This window comes from Ictalurus furcatus, chromosome 5 (genome assembly GCF_023375685.1).
Source record: "Ictalurus furcatus strain D&B chromosome 5, Billie_1.0, whole genome shotgun sequence".
NCBI lineage: Eukaryota > Metazoa > Chordata > Actinopteri > Siluriformes > Ictaluridae > Ictalurus > Ictalurus furcatus.
This window is the reverse complement of record NC_071259.1, coordinates 5,493,281-5,508,623: the sequence shown is the minus strand read 5'-3', so window position 1 is coordinate 5,508,623 and position 15,343 is coordinate 5,493,281. Positions and strand designations below refer to the sequence as shown.

General features: G+C 38.5%; 1 protein-coding gene across 4 annotated transcripts; it reads right to left on the bottom strand.

Moving 5' to 3' along the window:
* Window positions 1-4,584: 4,584 nt before the first annotated feature.
* Window positions 4,585-13,722, bottom strand: LOC128607497 (G2/M phase-specific E3 ubiquitin-protein ligase-like). Of its 4 annotated transcripts, none has more exons than XM_053624396.1 (9): window positions 13,539-13,722; window positions 10,245-11,911; window positions 9,760-9,876; window positions 8,890-9,041; window positions 8,138-8,349; window positions 7,466-7,733; window positions 7,211-7,371; window positions 6,055-6,293; window positions 4,585-5,802 (listed from the first exon to the last, which is right to left on the bottom strand). In XM_053624396.1, exons 2-9 carry the CDS (start codon window positions 10,753-10,755, stop codon window positions 5,552-5,554), a joined length of 1,911 nt encoding a protein of 636 aa, XP_053480371.1. In that variant the 5' UTR covers window positions 10,756-11,911; window positions 13,539-13,722; the 3' UTR covers window positions 4,585-5,551. The 4 variants fall into 4 exon arrangements, with proteins under 4 accessions (XP_053480371.1, XP_053480373.1, XP_053480372.1 ...); XM_053624398.1 differs by lacking the exon at window positions 13,539-13,722 and having other exon boundaries at window positions 10,245-10,721; window positions 11,811-12,284; XM_053624397.1 differs by lacking the exon at window positions 13,539-13,722 and adding an exon at window positions 12,047-12,284.
* Window positions 13,723-15,343: the final 1,621 nt, after the last annotated feature.

Genomic DNA, 15,343 nt, shown 5'->3' with positions numbered 1-15,343 from the left:
GCTGCTCACTGGATGCTTTTTTTTGCATTCTCGAACCATTCTGTTTACACTCTAGAGACTGTTGTGTATGGAAAATCCAAGGATATCAGCAGTTTCTCAAATAAAACTGTCATGTCACAGCAAACTTGTGACTACATTTCCCATCCTGCACTGCGGCCTACAAACATGGCCGCCGTGGACGGCAATTACCAGAACACTCATTCATTCATTCTAATCACGCAGACCTGCATCCAATCTCACACACATTCACACCACAGTTTAAAACGACTTTCGAGGCATTCCCTCTTTGCGAAGTATTGAGTGTTATCACCGTACCAAGCGTTTGTACCAAGTTCCTCGTTTTGATTCATGGTCTTTGATCTTTTTTCTGGTTTCTCGTTCTCGATTCTCACCTTGCCTCGTTCATGCCTATTTGCTGATCGCCTGACCCATTGCCTGTTTTTGACCACGCTATTGTCTCATGATTTGAATTTGTCTGCCTGCCTCTCTGTATTAAATGCTCTTATCTGCACTGGCATCTGTCCTAACCTCCATTACGGTAAAAACGTGACAAAAATAGTCAAGCCAGCCGGTCAAGTCAGTGAGATCATAAGCAGTAATCATTTCACTGTTACTTTACTCTTTGTCTCATCTGTCAAATTAGCCACATGACTAAAGGGTCAGTTTCTGAAATATTCAACACCAGCCTATCTGGCACTCATGTTCATGCCACAGCCACAGTGATTGAGATCACATTTTTTTTCCCCAATGCCTGATTTATTTTCACCCAATGCATGATTTTCTCCAGTGCATGATTGTGCTTCTGCCACATGATTGGCTGATTGGATAATTGCTTGAATGAGCAGGGATACAGGTGTTCTTTTTAAAGTGGCCAGTGAGTGTGTAGTGACTAATAACCGCCTTTTAGTTTCACACGGAAGTGTGCTGAGATGTATCCTGCAGAACCTAAAGGTGTGAATACACAGTCATCATTCCTTTAGTGTTACTTCACTTATGTCTCACTGGTCATAGTGGTGACTGAAGGTGTGGCTGAACGATGGTTTTCCGGAAAGTGCGTTAATTTCTTTTCTCTTAATTGTATAGGAATGTGTGCTTCAAAATGAAACTGAATGGATATCACAAGACATTTACAGTATGCCAGAGTTCAAGTGCTGTTATGTTATAGTAAGTAAGTTTGTATATTTCTCTCATAGTCACTGAATTACCACACGTTTTTCAATATTGTGTTTATCAAGTGTGTATTATTGCTGACAAATCACAGTTTATGTCACATGAACACAACTCAAACTTGGTTTATGTATAGTTTTACTCCAATGATGATTCCAAAACAATACATCCTTTTATGTTGCTCAGGTTATAGTAAGGAAGTTTTTTATTTTTTATTTTTTATTCCTACATATAATCAAAATATAATACATAAAAGTAAAGTGTCATGGTGGTGCAGTGGGTAGCATTGCTTCCTCACAGCCTGAGGGTTGCTGGTTCGATTCTGAGCTTAGGTTAGTGACTATGTTTACATGGACAGCAGTAATCTAGTTATTGACCTTATTCTGAATAAGATAATATTCTGATTAAGGTGTGTACATGAGTCACTTTTAGAATACTCCTTTCATGTTCCCGTTTTACATGTTATAGAACATAGATCGATTAATGGCACGTCATTACGTCCCCACGCCACGCCGTCCGATGTTCCCTCCAGAATTTCACACATCGACGTACAGGTCTTCGTTATGGTACCGTATACAGTTCTGGGTGTTTCATTTCTAATCTTACGAAAGCTTCAAGTGCAGTTAATTATTTGTCATGCTATACGTGCATAGACGTGCAATAGACGACTGCTTGATAAGGCTGCTTGATAGTGCAAATAGGGCTGTGTCCGAAACCGTGTATTTACCTACTATATAGTAACCGTAATACATGTATTATAGTATTTCACCTACTATGTAGCAGGTAAGTATGCGGTTTCGGACGGAGCCGTGCTCTATTGTTTGCCGTCAAACGGTTGAGCACTGCCATGTGTGTACGCGTCCTGTCGCAAAATGCGGTGAAAACTCCCACACGACGTTAATAGTGTGATTAAGGTGTGTACATGTACGTCGCACGTCGATAATGCGACTAAAACAGGAATACTCCACATGTCTTAATTTGATTTGTGTTTACTTCGAGTATGATTTTAGTCGGATTAAAGTCATCAATAATCACTGTTTACATGCTAGATTCTTAATGAGAGTATCATCTTAATCGGTTTAATATCGGATTATCGTTGTCCGTGTAAACTTACGGATGGTCAGTGTGGAGTTTCGCATGTTTGCATGGGTTTCCTCCGGGTTCTCTGGTTTCCTCCTGCATGATGTTGGATTGCTCGTGCTATGTGTGCGTATCTCCCTGCGTTAAACTGGTATCTCGTCCAGGGTGTGTTCCCGCCTTGTCACCTGCCCTGAACACCCAGTGTTTCCGGCACCAGCACAAAGCGTTTACTAAAGATGAATGAATATAAAGGTAAAGGAAAGAGGGTATAAACAAATACTACACTATCAGTTTACTGCTTTCTGTGTGCAACGTCCAGATGAACCATACGAACAGATGCATGCCTTATCAAAATTCTTGGACTGATGCCATCGCTTTGAGAGGAATCCACTATCTATCAATCTATCTATCTATCTAGCTTAAGTTTTTTGCTATTTTCATCTATTATATACACAGTGCTCGAAAAGCCAGAAAGCAGTGAGAGTAAAACTACATATACATATTCTGAGCTACTCTTTCATGTTTTCTGCGGATTTTGCTCAACATATTCGGATCGACATGTCGACAGTATTTGCTTTCAACGTATTCCCATTGCTTCCTGATCTTTCAGACACCCTGTACTTTAACAGTCACTATGCCGCAAAATAGTTCAATGAATCTGTGTGAACAGGTTGAATTATTTTATGTGCTGATGTCACTGAATATTGCGCCTCAGAAGCGCAATAATATTCTTCTTTATTGTTTCCCAGAAGCTTCAGAAAAGTCAGTAAGACACTGAGAAAGCTTATGATGAAGTAATGCAGCGCCATCTATAAATGAGATCAGCATAGCTTCAGCAAACACATGGAAATAATGACACATTTGTCACTCACTAGGTGCTAGGAAAACCTGAGTCAGAACGCTGGATAGGAGAAACGGAAACACTTTGAATTTGAAAGGTGCCTACGTATATCATATACCTATACATTTTATAAAGCAATGCTTTATCTATATCTTGCATGTAGGTTGTTTTTTTGTTTTGTTTTGTTTTTTTACCAACAGGACATTCATGACACTTCAAGAAAGTTGTAGAAGGTACATGTAGGTACATGTAGGTACATGAAGGTAGTTCATAAGCGTGTTGTGAAAGGAAATGGGATTAACGCATTAGTGTGAGGGTATTCAATTCATTCCTACGGCATTATAAATAAGGGCTTCATAAATAAGAAGCTGGATTGGAAAATCATTTGATTAAAAATGGACTGAACATTCAGGTCCATGAGCTTATGAGCCATGAATACCATAACAAAAGGTAAGACAGCAGGTGGACACATTTTTTGCCAATTCTTTATTACAGTATTTACTTCTTATACATAGGAGTGTGCTTGTTATGAAGGCATTATGCAGGTTCCATTCAAAGAAAGTGTTATCAAATAAATGGAAGATGTGTGACTTTAAAAAGTTTATTTATAATCTGAAGAAAGCTATTGGGCTTGTATATCATGTGAGCCTGTTCTGTTATTTCTGAAAACATGGTTAGCATGGTGGCTTAGTGGTTAGCACGTACGCCTCACACCTCCAGGGTTGGGGGTTTGATTGATGTACATGTTCTCTGTGTGCTGCAGGGGTTTCCTCCAGGTACACCGGTTTCCTCTCCCAATCCAAAGACATGCATAGTAGGCTGATTGGAGTGTCCGTAGTGTATGATTATGCCCTGCGATGGATTGGCACTGCATCCATTGTGCCCTATGCTCCCTGGGATAGGCGCTAGGTTCCTCATGACACTGTAGGATAACGGGTATAGAAAATGGATGGATGGATGGTTATGAGCCTTAAATATACTGTTGTAAAAGATTTTAAGGTCTAATTCAGAAAGCATGACTCAGAGACGTCCAAGCATTCCAAACAGTGTGGGGCTTTCCAGGGAGAGTGTGTGTGTGTGTGTGTGTGTGTGTGTGTGTGTGAGAGAGAGAGAGAGATCAGAAATGCAAAGTTAAACAATATGTTTATAAGTGAACCAAACTTAAACTGGTGAACATTTTGGCATCAGCATCAAAATCCTACCCCTCCTGTGAATCGCACCACTTAGGGTTTATATGTAGTATAAATAGGGATAAGATTTTCATTTTTAAGGGTTTTCTGTCAGTGTGCTACAGTGAAAAAAAAAAAGCTCACATAACCTGACCGTTTGTGGATTTCTACATTGCATCACTGTAGATGGTATAAAACAATGCCATGTTCCTGGGGTTTTTTTTGGGTTTTTTTGGGGAATGCTGACATGAATCACAAGCGGATAAATGGCCACCCAAAGCCTAAAGACAAGTGCAGGAAACACCCCCATTTTCCCAATATACCTTTGGATTTGCCCCAGGGTTCCAATGATGTAATCCAGCTTCCTCTAAAACAGCGGGGTAAGAGTCTATCAGTCATTTTTGGTAATAGTCTATCAGTCTTTTTGGGTGAGTCTATCAGCGTGGCACATCTTGACTTGCCAATATTTTCCCACTCTTTCTTGCAGCATTCTAGATCTATCAAATTGTAAGGGCATCTCTTGTACACAGCCTGCTTCAGGTCACCCCAAAGATTTCCATTTGGATTCAGGTCTGGGCTCTGGCTAGGCCATTCAAAAACATTGATCTTCTTTTGGTTAAGCCATTCCTTTGTTGATTTGAATGTATGCTTTGGGTCACCGTCACACTGAATGGTGAAATTCCATTTCATTTTCATCTTACTATCAGACACCTGAAGGTTTTGCATTAAAGTGGCTGGTATTTGTAGCTAGTCGTGATTCCCTCCACTTTGATAAACCATACAGTTCTGTCTGAAGAAGAGCAGCCCTAATGCATGATGCTACCGCCAACATGCTTCACTCTGGGTGGCACCATGGTGCACTTTTGTTGATGTGTTTTTTGCGCCAAACATACCTTTTGAGATTATGGAATTATTATAGCTTTTACTCAAACTGTGGTAAGACATCCTCTCATGTTTGTCTCATAAGACAACCTTTATTTTTAGAGTGTATTTGTGTAATTTTATATATTGATTGATTTATTAAAAAAATTCAACAAGAACTCAATAAGTTAGTCATAAATACCTATATTTTTATTTTCACAGCACAACGTCAGAGCTACACAGACACATATTTATACAGATAGGCATAAAAACATATTACATTTTTGCATTGACGTCCAGCTTAAAAATGATACGGTCATATTCTTCAGTACAGATTTTCAGTTCCTCCTTTATGCAACAACACTGCACAAGACCGAGCCATTTCTACTTTCAATACCACAGATATAACGGTGTTTTCCCTTTAACTACTGTCTTATGATTTTCCAAATCCATTCGAGTCTCTCACTGCTCTCAGCAGCATCGTGTTGAGCTCTGCATGACTCTTGACCCCTCGTGGAAGGAAGAGTCCCATCATGCAAGTGGACGTGTACGGTAGACGAAAGCCTCTCTTCTCAGGCTGGTAAAAGTGGATGCTGAGTTTTTCAGGGAATCCCAACACTGGAACCTCGTCTGTCGCCGTGATAAAAACGAGCAGCTCTTCGAAACGCAGCTCTGTTTCTTTATCTATGGAAAAGTCATGCAAACATGGCTTATTGTATTGTATCTGGTCTGCACAATTCGGTGTAGTCACAAGGCTGGCTATGGACAACAATGAACAATGATGAACAATACGCATGAGACAGGATGTAACCAAAATTACATCATATCATTTCCTACTTTCGCTAATACTTCTGGCTCTGGTATGCTGTGAGTGCTCACTCTCCAGATAAATTACAAGGAAAAACATCAAGGGTATCACGAGAAGATGACGCTCACCCTCTATCATCTTAAGCACCAGCTCCCAGTAGTAGATGGTTTCCTCTTCGTCCTCTCTCCTCTTGGAACCTTCCGCACTCCAGCTGATTTCAAACAGGGCCCTGAATGATGCTCGTGATAGCCATTCGTTCGTTTTGGTAAACATTGGCAGGAAATCAATCCAGTTGATCTTCACTATGTCCCACAGATTTCCGCATGAGTTCAAGCCTTCGGTGAACTGGTTGATCATATTCAACACCCTGAACGTTGTGAATATAAAATAAATATTATGCATGGCATTTCCTAACATCATGCACTGAAGTGTTTTATTGATCTTATACAACAGCGATTTGCCAACGATGACCATTTTTCATTTATTAATGAACAACGCCATGCATTTGAACTGTTTATAGTTACATCCCATGTTATGGAACATCCAAGAACCAAGTTAGTTCTTGTTATCGTTTATGTTATAGCAGCTATAGCCAGTTGTTTCCTCACCCGCCTCTCTATTTCGCTCACTCTTGAAGTCAATTAGACAAAAAAGCAGTTTGTCTTGTTACACATAAACCAGAAAGCACAAAGGCTTTACCGTGGTGAAAAACAAAGCAATGGCACTGGAGTCTCCTTCTAAAAGCTTCACTGTATCAACAACTAAATATCAACACATTTTTAAAAAAAAATCTATTTATTATTAGCTTTAGATTTACATTTTATGGCATTTGGCAGTCGCCCTTATCCAGACCGACTTACATTTATCTCATTTATACGACTGAGCAATTGAGAGTTAAGGGCCTTGCTCAAGGGCCCAACAGTGGTAGCTTGGCAGTGCTGGGGCTTGAATTACTGACCTTCTGATCAGTAACCCAGAGCCTTTAACCACTTTAACATGACTGATGTATTACTTTTTTTTTTATGTTTGTGGCAGTCTTTTGTGAAAGCCAGAGCTTATGTGATAGGAAATGCCTTTCTCTGGCATGGCTACATTCTTATCTGCATGCTCCTGAACACTCTGAGTCACTGGAATAGTCACAGACCTGCTAATCACTCAAGAATTGAATTTGCAAGAAAGTAAAGAAATGGTTCGAGCTGAAACGAAACCGAATGCAAATCGTCCAGGTTTGGACGCGCCCATGTTACATTAAGCAGAACATTTTCAGTGCTTTTCATACATCACCTGAGATAAATGTAGTGCCTCACAATGTGGGCGTAAATCTTAGGAACGTCTTGGATGCAAATGTTTGGTCCGTAAATGCCTGGAAATCCACAATCACAGATCCAGTCACCTAATTCTCTTTGCAGAGCACAAAGGTGTTTGGCTGTCTTGCAAGATAAGACCTGAAGACACAAGAGATATGCGTTTGGCATGTTTTCAGATAAGCATGGATATAAAGGGACATATTATTAGTTGATCATGCAGACAAACGCGTACTTTTCGTGCTTTTCTTTGGACGTCGGCATCTGGTATGAGGTGCCAGTCAAAGTCTGAGAGTTCCATCTCTACACCACACATGAGCTGGTAAAGATGAGCGTCTAGAGCTTTGAGTCCTGGTCCTCCGTGAACTACAGACCAAGCTACCAGCTTCCCGGCTTGCTCGTATTTACGTTGCTGCAAAGCCGTCTGGTCATAAGTGAAGAACAAGTGTTTTGGGTTTCCTTCGAAAATTCCCAGACTGCTTTGCACCTCGAGCATCAGGAGTCTGAAAGGAATGTGTTGGGAGAAACACTTTAGTTCACCAATCAATGAAAGGCAAAATCAACGATCTTTTCAGTATGTCAGTTATTCTGCAAGTAGACAAAATTCATATCGGATTTCTTTCCCAGTTTGGTCATTTTTTCCAATTCCCAACAACTAAATAGCTCTCCCCTTTCACACGAAAGCTACCAATCAGGGTGAAGGATAACACGTGCTTCCTCTGAAACACATGAAACCAGCCACCAGATCTTTCCGAGTTGCTTCTCGTGCTGCATCAAAAGGCAGCGTAACACACTTGCCCTCTTCCGCGTGCATGCGCTCGAAAACACCTACGATTGGTTTGTTTGCTCTGATTGACAGGGGAGAGTAATGCCATCCATACCACCCAGAGATTTCATTATGGCCTACCTAAAAAACTCCCTTCTGGGGCCACCATTATCGAAAGCCTCCTCGCCAGCAAACTCGATATAAGGTTTTTTAGTCCAGGAGAAGTTCGTGTTACATAGAGCACCAAGTGCACTCTTCAGAAGACTTTTCCTCCAGATGGTCACATGCACCTCATTAGAGCTGAGATGCTGCTGTTGAAATGCTCTCAGCAAAGACGTCACATCCGTCTCCTCCTAGTGATAATGGAGTAAACACAATACATGTGCTTCGTAAACTACCAATCAAAGTCACACCTGTATTGCACAATGGTGATGTACTAATGGTTACCATTAAGGTACAACATTATAAGTGTGTCACTGATATATATATGTGTATAAAATGTGTGGAGGTCTGGGAAAACCCCTAGTATTTTAAAATGCCTCCCTCAATGCAGGAGCGTCATGGACATGTTGACAGCCAGTTTGACAGAGTTGTTTAGGCTTTTGTCCGTTTCACTACAACACTTAGCTATCCAACAACTTGATCAAAGCCTGAGATACACTCTGTGAGGAACGTGTCTAGACAGACTGACTTTTTTTTTCTTTTCTTTTTTTTTACCACCATGTTTGTTAAATTGGCTCCTTAGTAAACATGATCTTTGCAGAAAGACAAAAGAGGCAAGATTGCATGATAATGTAAAAAATGTATGGCCAAAACCCAATTTTGGTTTTTTTTAAGTGACATTTGGCTTTTTTCAGACCACCTCACATATATCATTAATGATGAGTGATTACCACTGAGGACTGAAGCCTTCTCTTTAAACTTCTTTTGACTGCAGTCTTGCTGCGTGTGGTCGGACCTGATCTTTGAGTAGATTCCGGTGGATGAGTATGTGTTGGTGGGTGATGTGCTTGCCATGGTGATGCTTCTCTGAAAACTGCTTGGTCTGAAAACAAAAATGATCAAAGGTATAATCAAATACTTCTCAGACAGAGGTTTATTACAAAAGCTCCTGCAGCTGTGCCTTATCAGAAGAGATCCAATTAAATTGTTGAAAATAGAATTAAACTTTGATATAATGTGCATTTATATCTGACATTCTGTCACATTTTGAGTATGATTTTCACTGAGGTTGGTTAAAGCAAAATCGAATTTTGAACGGAATTGTTTGTGGATGTCTTCTTTATTCGAGTTCTTGAGTTATTATTAAGTCATCTTGTGATTAGTAATACTTTTGTTTCTGTATATGAGGTGTATTGAATACTGCCCATTCTTGCATGGGTGAGATAACATGTAAATGTAAAGTATAATAGTATAACAGTGTGTGAGATTGGATCCTACACGTATCCATCAAGTATAAATGGTTCCATTGCCCAAATATTAATGACCTAATTAGTTGAATCAAACGTATTGGAACTGGCAAAATGCATTTCTGGAAAATGCATAATTGCATGAATGAAACTGCATCAAAGTTTGACCCAAACCTTCACCTTAACCATTCATACGTTTCCATAGAAATCAGTATCTAGTGAATATTTAATAACTGATAACGCTGAGACTGTCATGGTTTGATGGTAGCCTATTGAGAACCTGCACAGGGTTTATAATCACTGGAATTGTCAGAATTTAAACTGACATTTTTCCATAAACAAATGCACACCCACCTGAATTTGTGTTATCATCAGCAATGAGACTGAGGTTAAGAAGGTTCTCTTCAAGTGCTTGCGCTTTTGTTCCTGATGGAAGAGCAGAGCAGGATCTGCGACCCCCCTTCCTGGAGCCTGTATCATTAAATAAATAAATAAATAAATATTATTATTATTATTATTATTATTATTATTATTATTATTATTATTATTATTATTATTGTTGTTGTTGTTGTTGTTGTTGTTGCACCACTAGGCAGTGGTGGCTCAGTGGTTAAAGGCTCTGGGTTACAGATCAGAAGTTCAAGCCCCAGCACTGCCGGGCTACCGCCCCTAGGCAATCCCTTAACCCTCAATTGCTCAGTTGTATAAATTAGATAAATGTAAGTCGTTCTGGATAAGGGCCAAATGCCAGAAATGTTGTTGTTGTTAATAGTAATAACAATAATAAGTGTTGTTGTTGTTATTATTATTAAATATATTGTAAAATTTGCACTAATTACCCAAAAGGTACACCGTGCTCGTGCTTCCAGAAAAATCCAAGAAAACAAACAGTGGCTCGTGGAGATTTAGTCCTTCTGCTTTCATATAATATTTCCTCCGATCGCTTGCCTGGATAATCACAAAAAACGCATAGTTCATCCAGAACTCAATTTCTGCACCCGGCAGGCACAAGTCCTCAGGAAGAGGTACCACACAGGATCGTGGGCTGTCCCTCAGGCCCCGTCTAGCATTGAGCGGCGAGTCATTTGTAAAGCCGATCCTGATAGCTCTGTGACCGTCCTGTGACGAGCGTCCCATGACACTTTTCATCTGTATCCTGATCTTCTCGTTCACTTTTACTGGACGGCACAGGAAAACGAGGTTGTCTGTGCGGGACGAGGTGCCCCGTGAGGCGAGAAACTCTGCGTTTCCATCCGCTCTGGAAAGGAATTTCATGGGACCCAGGCAGCGGCTACCACAAATGCGGCCATGTTTATCTGGAAGCGAATGAATACAGAGCATCAGAAACATACACAGAACGTGGGGGATTGATGCTGACCATGACGTGCCAGTGTTAAGTGAAAAAGACTTAAACAACTCTATTAATACTAAAATAACTCAACAGGACTTTTGTTATACGAACAGCAGTCAAATCGGCCAGTGTTCAATTAGCTCCTGAAGTGTCGAATTCGCTCTTACAATGCTGTAATAGCTCCTAAAGTCTTGAATTAACACCTACAGTCTTAACTAAGTGTTAACCAATTAATAGTTTCAGCCTTGAGCTAGCTCTTAAAGCATTTAAGGAACTGTTAAACAGTTAAAAAAAAAAAAAAAAAAGGCTAATGTCAATAAGTAGCTACAAGAGTTTGCTTCCTGTTTAGCAAAATTAGTATTTTTGTTCTTCTTCTCTGGTGTTTTGAAGTGAGGTGAATATAAATACCAAAAATTTTATAATGGCAATAGAGAGTATAAACTGCTCAGTAATGTTGCTAATCATGCTAATAGTGACTGCAAAAGACTGTTCCATGTTAGCAACGTTAATGTTTGTAGTATAATATAATACACATACACAATAGGCCGTATAACAATAATGAAAAAGTAAACCAGCATCAGAAAGTGCTACAATTACCCATTAATATGATTCACTGAATCAGATAAGTACAATAAATTGTTCCATGTTAGCAAAATTACTGTAGCATGTGTCTGAACTATTCCTCTCAGTTGTAACGGACTTGTGTAAATTACTCTGATGGGCGTGCTAACGTGGTTGTCCTAGTTTCAGGGTTATAATAAGCTAGAACATTGCAGTTAATTACTGTTTCTAATTACAGGCAGTACATGAAAAAAAACGTCACTATGACACTATTAAGTTGCCAGTGAAACTAACAGCAATGGCTGTATGATAAGAAGTCTTTAAATCAAATACTACATCATATGGGCATACAAGGTCTTGGCATACATACACACCCCGAGGGATTCTCACCACCTCTAAAAGCGAACATTATGTAACTACAGCGTCTCATATTACTTTATCTGTTCTGCCGAAAGCTCACCAGGTTGTGGTATGTAATTCGAGTAATACTCACTCATTTCTTTCTTCCCCATAAAATGTACACACTGTCACACACCGCTGGACTTGCAGATGCAGTACGAGTTCACGTGGAGAAAATCCTGAAGTTCTGTACGTCTGAGCTTTCCATGAGAAAGTAGAGCAGCATTTAAACCGGGTTGATCTGTCTCAACCATGAATACTTGAAAGCAGAGATGAAGGAGAAAGGAAAGAGGCCGGGCTAAAGCCGGTTACAAAAACAGAATTCCTCACCGCCAAAGAAGGAAGGCAGCTACTTTGCTTGGATTTTTCCAAGATGTTAGGCTTACTAGTCTGTTAAACAGCAGGTTTCATTGAGCTTTCATTGCTCAAGTTTCCAAGTGTGGGAAAATAAACCTGAATTCCATAGCTGGTATGACAAGTCCAGACAAATGCCGGATCTTCTGTCATGTGTCTGAAAACAGTCTCTGGCACCAATACTAGTCCTGCATAAATGTTGTAATTGTGTGTGTGTGTGTGTGTGTGGGGTATATATATATATATATATATATATATATATATATATATATATATATATATATATATATATATATATATATATATATATGGATCCAAAAGTCTGAGAGCGTCTTTCGCATTCTTTTTCTACTCTATTGAAATATATTTATTGATGAGAACTTGAGTGAAAAGTAAAATCAGATTTTCTTAGTATCTGGTACCGGTTCTGCTTTAATGACGGACATGGACTCCACATCTTTGTGCAAAACCTTTTATCCATTTTAGATCAAGTCCATCGGAATATCATCCGAACACATCCTTCAGTAGAAGAGATTAGACGTGAGGAGAATCGGACTTTCTGTACAAACCAGTTAATATGGTCAATATCACACATTTACTCACATTTAACCTAGAAATAGTGCTGAAGCCTGAACATTAAGCAGTCAAGATACTGAACAGTTACTTTCTTTGTTTGAAATATTTCAGAATTCTATATCCTTTCTTTCCGATGAAATAATAACCCCGTGCATTTGGTTAAAGCTGCCTCCAGGTTTTTATTAATCATGTTTACACAGCCATTACTGTCTAACTTCTCATTATGAACTTATGCACATGTTGGGATGACTACTAGAATTCTTTCCTTTTTCTTTCTTTTGTTGTTGTTTCTTTGATTGCGTTACTTATGGGAGCCCCCTATAGTGGACAACAACGGCCCCAGGGATGGACTTCCCAGGGAGTTTTTCTAGTGCACACACACACACACACACACACACACACACAGCATAGCAGGCCACCACTAGCTGCAGGCCTTCATTAAGTTTCAGTATTAAGTTTCATTTTTCAGTAACTGTTCTTTATGGCTTTTCTTATTTATGCTCCATTATATGCTGGACCTAATATAGCCCTACCAGTAGCCCTAAATGTACTTTCATTTATCATTTTGGACACTATAAAGACAATTCCTGACTCGATTTTGAAATAAGAAATAACGTGACCAAAACGTTCATAGATTATTAAATTAAAACAGGACCTTACTCCACACAACCATAATAACAGAAAAGAATTAACGGAAAGTTTAATCATTATAATAAATGTAAAATAAATAAATAAATAAATAAAATGTGCTTAAAAAAATACAAATTATGTATTAATTCCGGTGAATGAATGAATGTCATTGAATGAATGAATGAATGAATAAATGTCAGCTGTCATTGTTTACCTTTTATCTGTGACTGTGTTTTAAGAGGCATCTGACTTTAACGCTTACCGTCTGGAAGATCTGTTGCTGCATCCAACGTGAGATGACGGATCAACGTTTTTGTTCGGTGGTTTCCAACAAATGTGAGGCATGTGAAAGGTATGAAAGTATGGTTGGGTTTCTTTCTAGCTTTTCCTCACACCCAGTGCTGTCTGTAAAACCAGTCTAACTGCACCAGTTTGTTGGATAAGTACTGTTGGACTAGATTTGCTTTATGTGCTGTGTGTGTGTGTGTGTGTGTGTGTGTGTGTGTGTGTGTGTGTGTGTGTGTGTGTGTGTGTGTGACATGTACATGCAGGCAGAAAACAAAAGATTTGATGATGATGATGATGGATATAGGATATCATTGTGTTATTGTGATATCATATATATATATATATATATATATATATATATATATATATATATATATATATATATAGTGATATAATTTCACACCCTTTAAAAAAAGGAAAAGTTCAGAGTTTGCTTATGAAACATTCTTTGAACAACCTGTGAATCACTAATGAATCCCTTATGAATAAGTGGATAAATATGACATATCCATGACGCTGCCTTGAGGAGGGACTTGAAAATCTGATGCACCACTGTATGTTTATATATATATATATATATATATATATATATATATATATATATATATATATATATATATATATATATATATATATATATATATATATACACACACACACACAAATTTTTGTAGAAGAAAACAAAATACAGATTGAAAACTTCAATCAGGTTACATCAGCCATCCAAGTGATTAAAAAAAATAAATCCCCAGCATGCACATTTCAAATATTGCATCTTAATACCCACAGGGGAATATATTTGGGTTAAATTATATGTAAATTGTCATAATTTATTCATTAACCTTTAGAAAAATCGATAAATGTATAAAAATTGTAATCTTCTTGGTAGAGTGGATGGAATATAAAACAGAGCTGTGAATGAAGGTTGAGGAATATTGTGCTAGGATACTTTATGAGGAATATGGGTGAAGAGCAAAATATAGATATTTAGATAGTAGACAGAGGATTAATCTCTTTTTTATGCCTGACATTTGCTGTTAATTACATCTCAACTGAATGTTTTATACCTGAAGCGAATTGAGTTATTTGGTTAATTTTGTGCAGACCCGTGTCTGTATTTTTGGAAAATGATCTTTCATGGATGAAGTATATGCAAAACTTTTTAAATTAGATTTCTTATTAGTACAAATTGCCTGAAAAATATGTAGGGCAGGATAAAAAATATTTTGTTTTGTTTGTTTTTAAAAAAAAAAAAAAAATGTGTAAGCAGTGACGTTTATAATAATAAGTGGCTTAGCAAACCTGTTTGAAAACTGCCGTCTTGGCCGGAATGCTTGTCCGTGTTTACATGGGGAACCTGTCCATTGTTTTGTAGACACACCCCAATACCACTTTACTTCACCCCATCTCAGTCTGTACGGACAGAAAAACATGTACAGCCATATACATTTACTGTTAAAACAACAACAACAACACCTGCGCTTCCAAACAACTTAATGACAAGAAACGTGAAAGCTAGAATAAATATTCGTAGCACGTTTCCAAGATGAAGAAACCTATTACTGGAATCAGCGTTGCTTTCGGACAGGTATGAATGTCCGTTTTTACATAATGAATCAAGTAGGAGTGCCAGGTACACTAATGCTCTGGATGAACCACCTTCATGAAAATGAAGTAATTGGTGAATAACTGCATGAAATTCCTATGCAGACAGAGAAACTCACTAACCAGTAGTGACGATCAGGTGAAAAACTCATGGGACCTCATTAAAGAAAATCA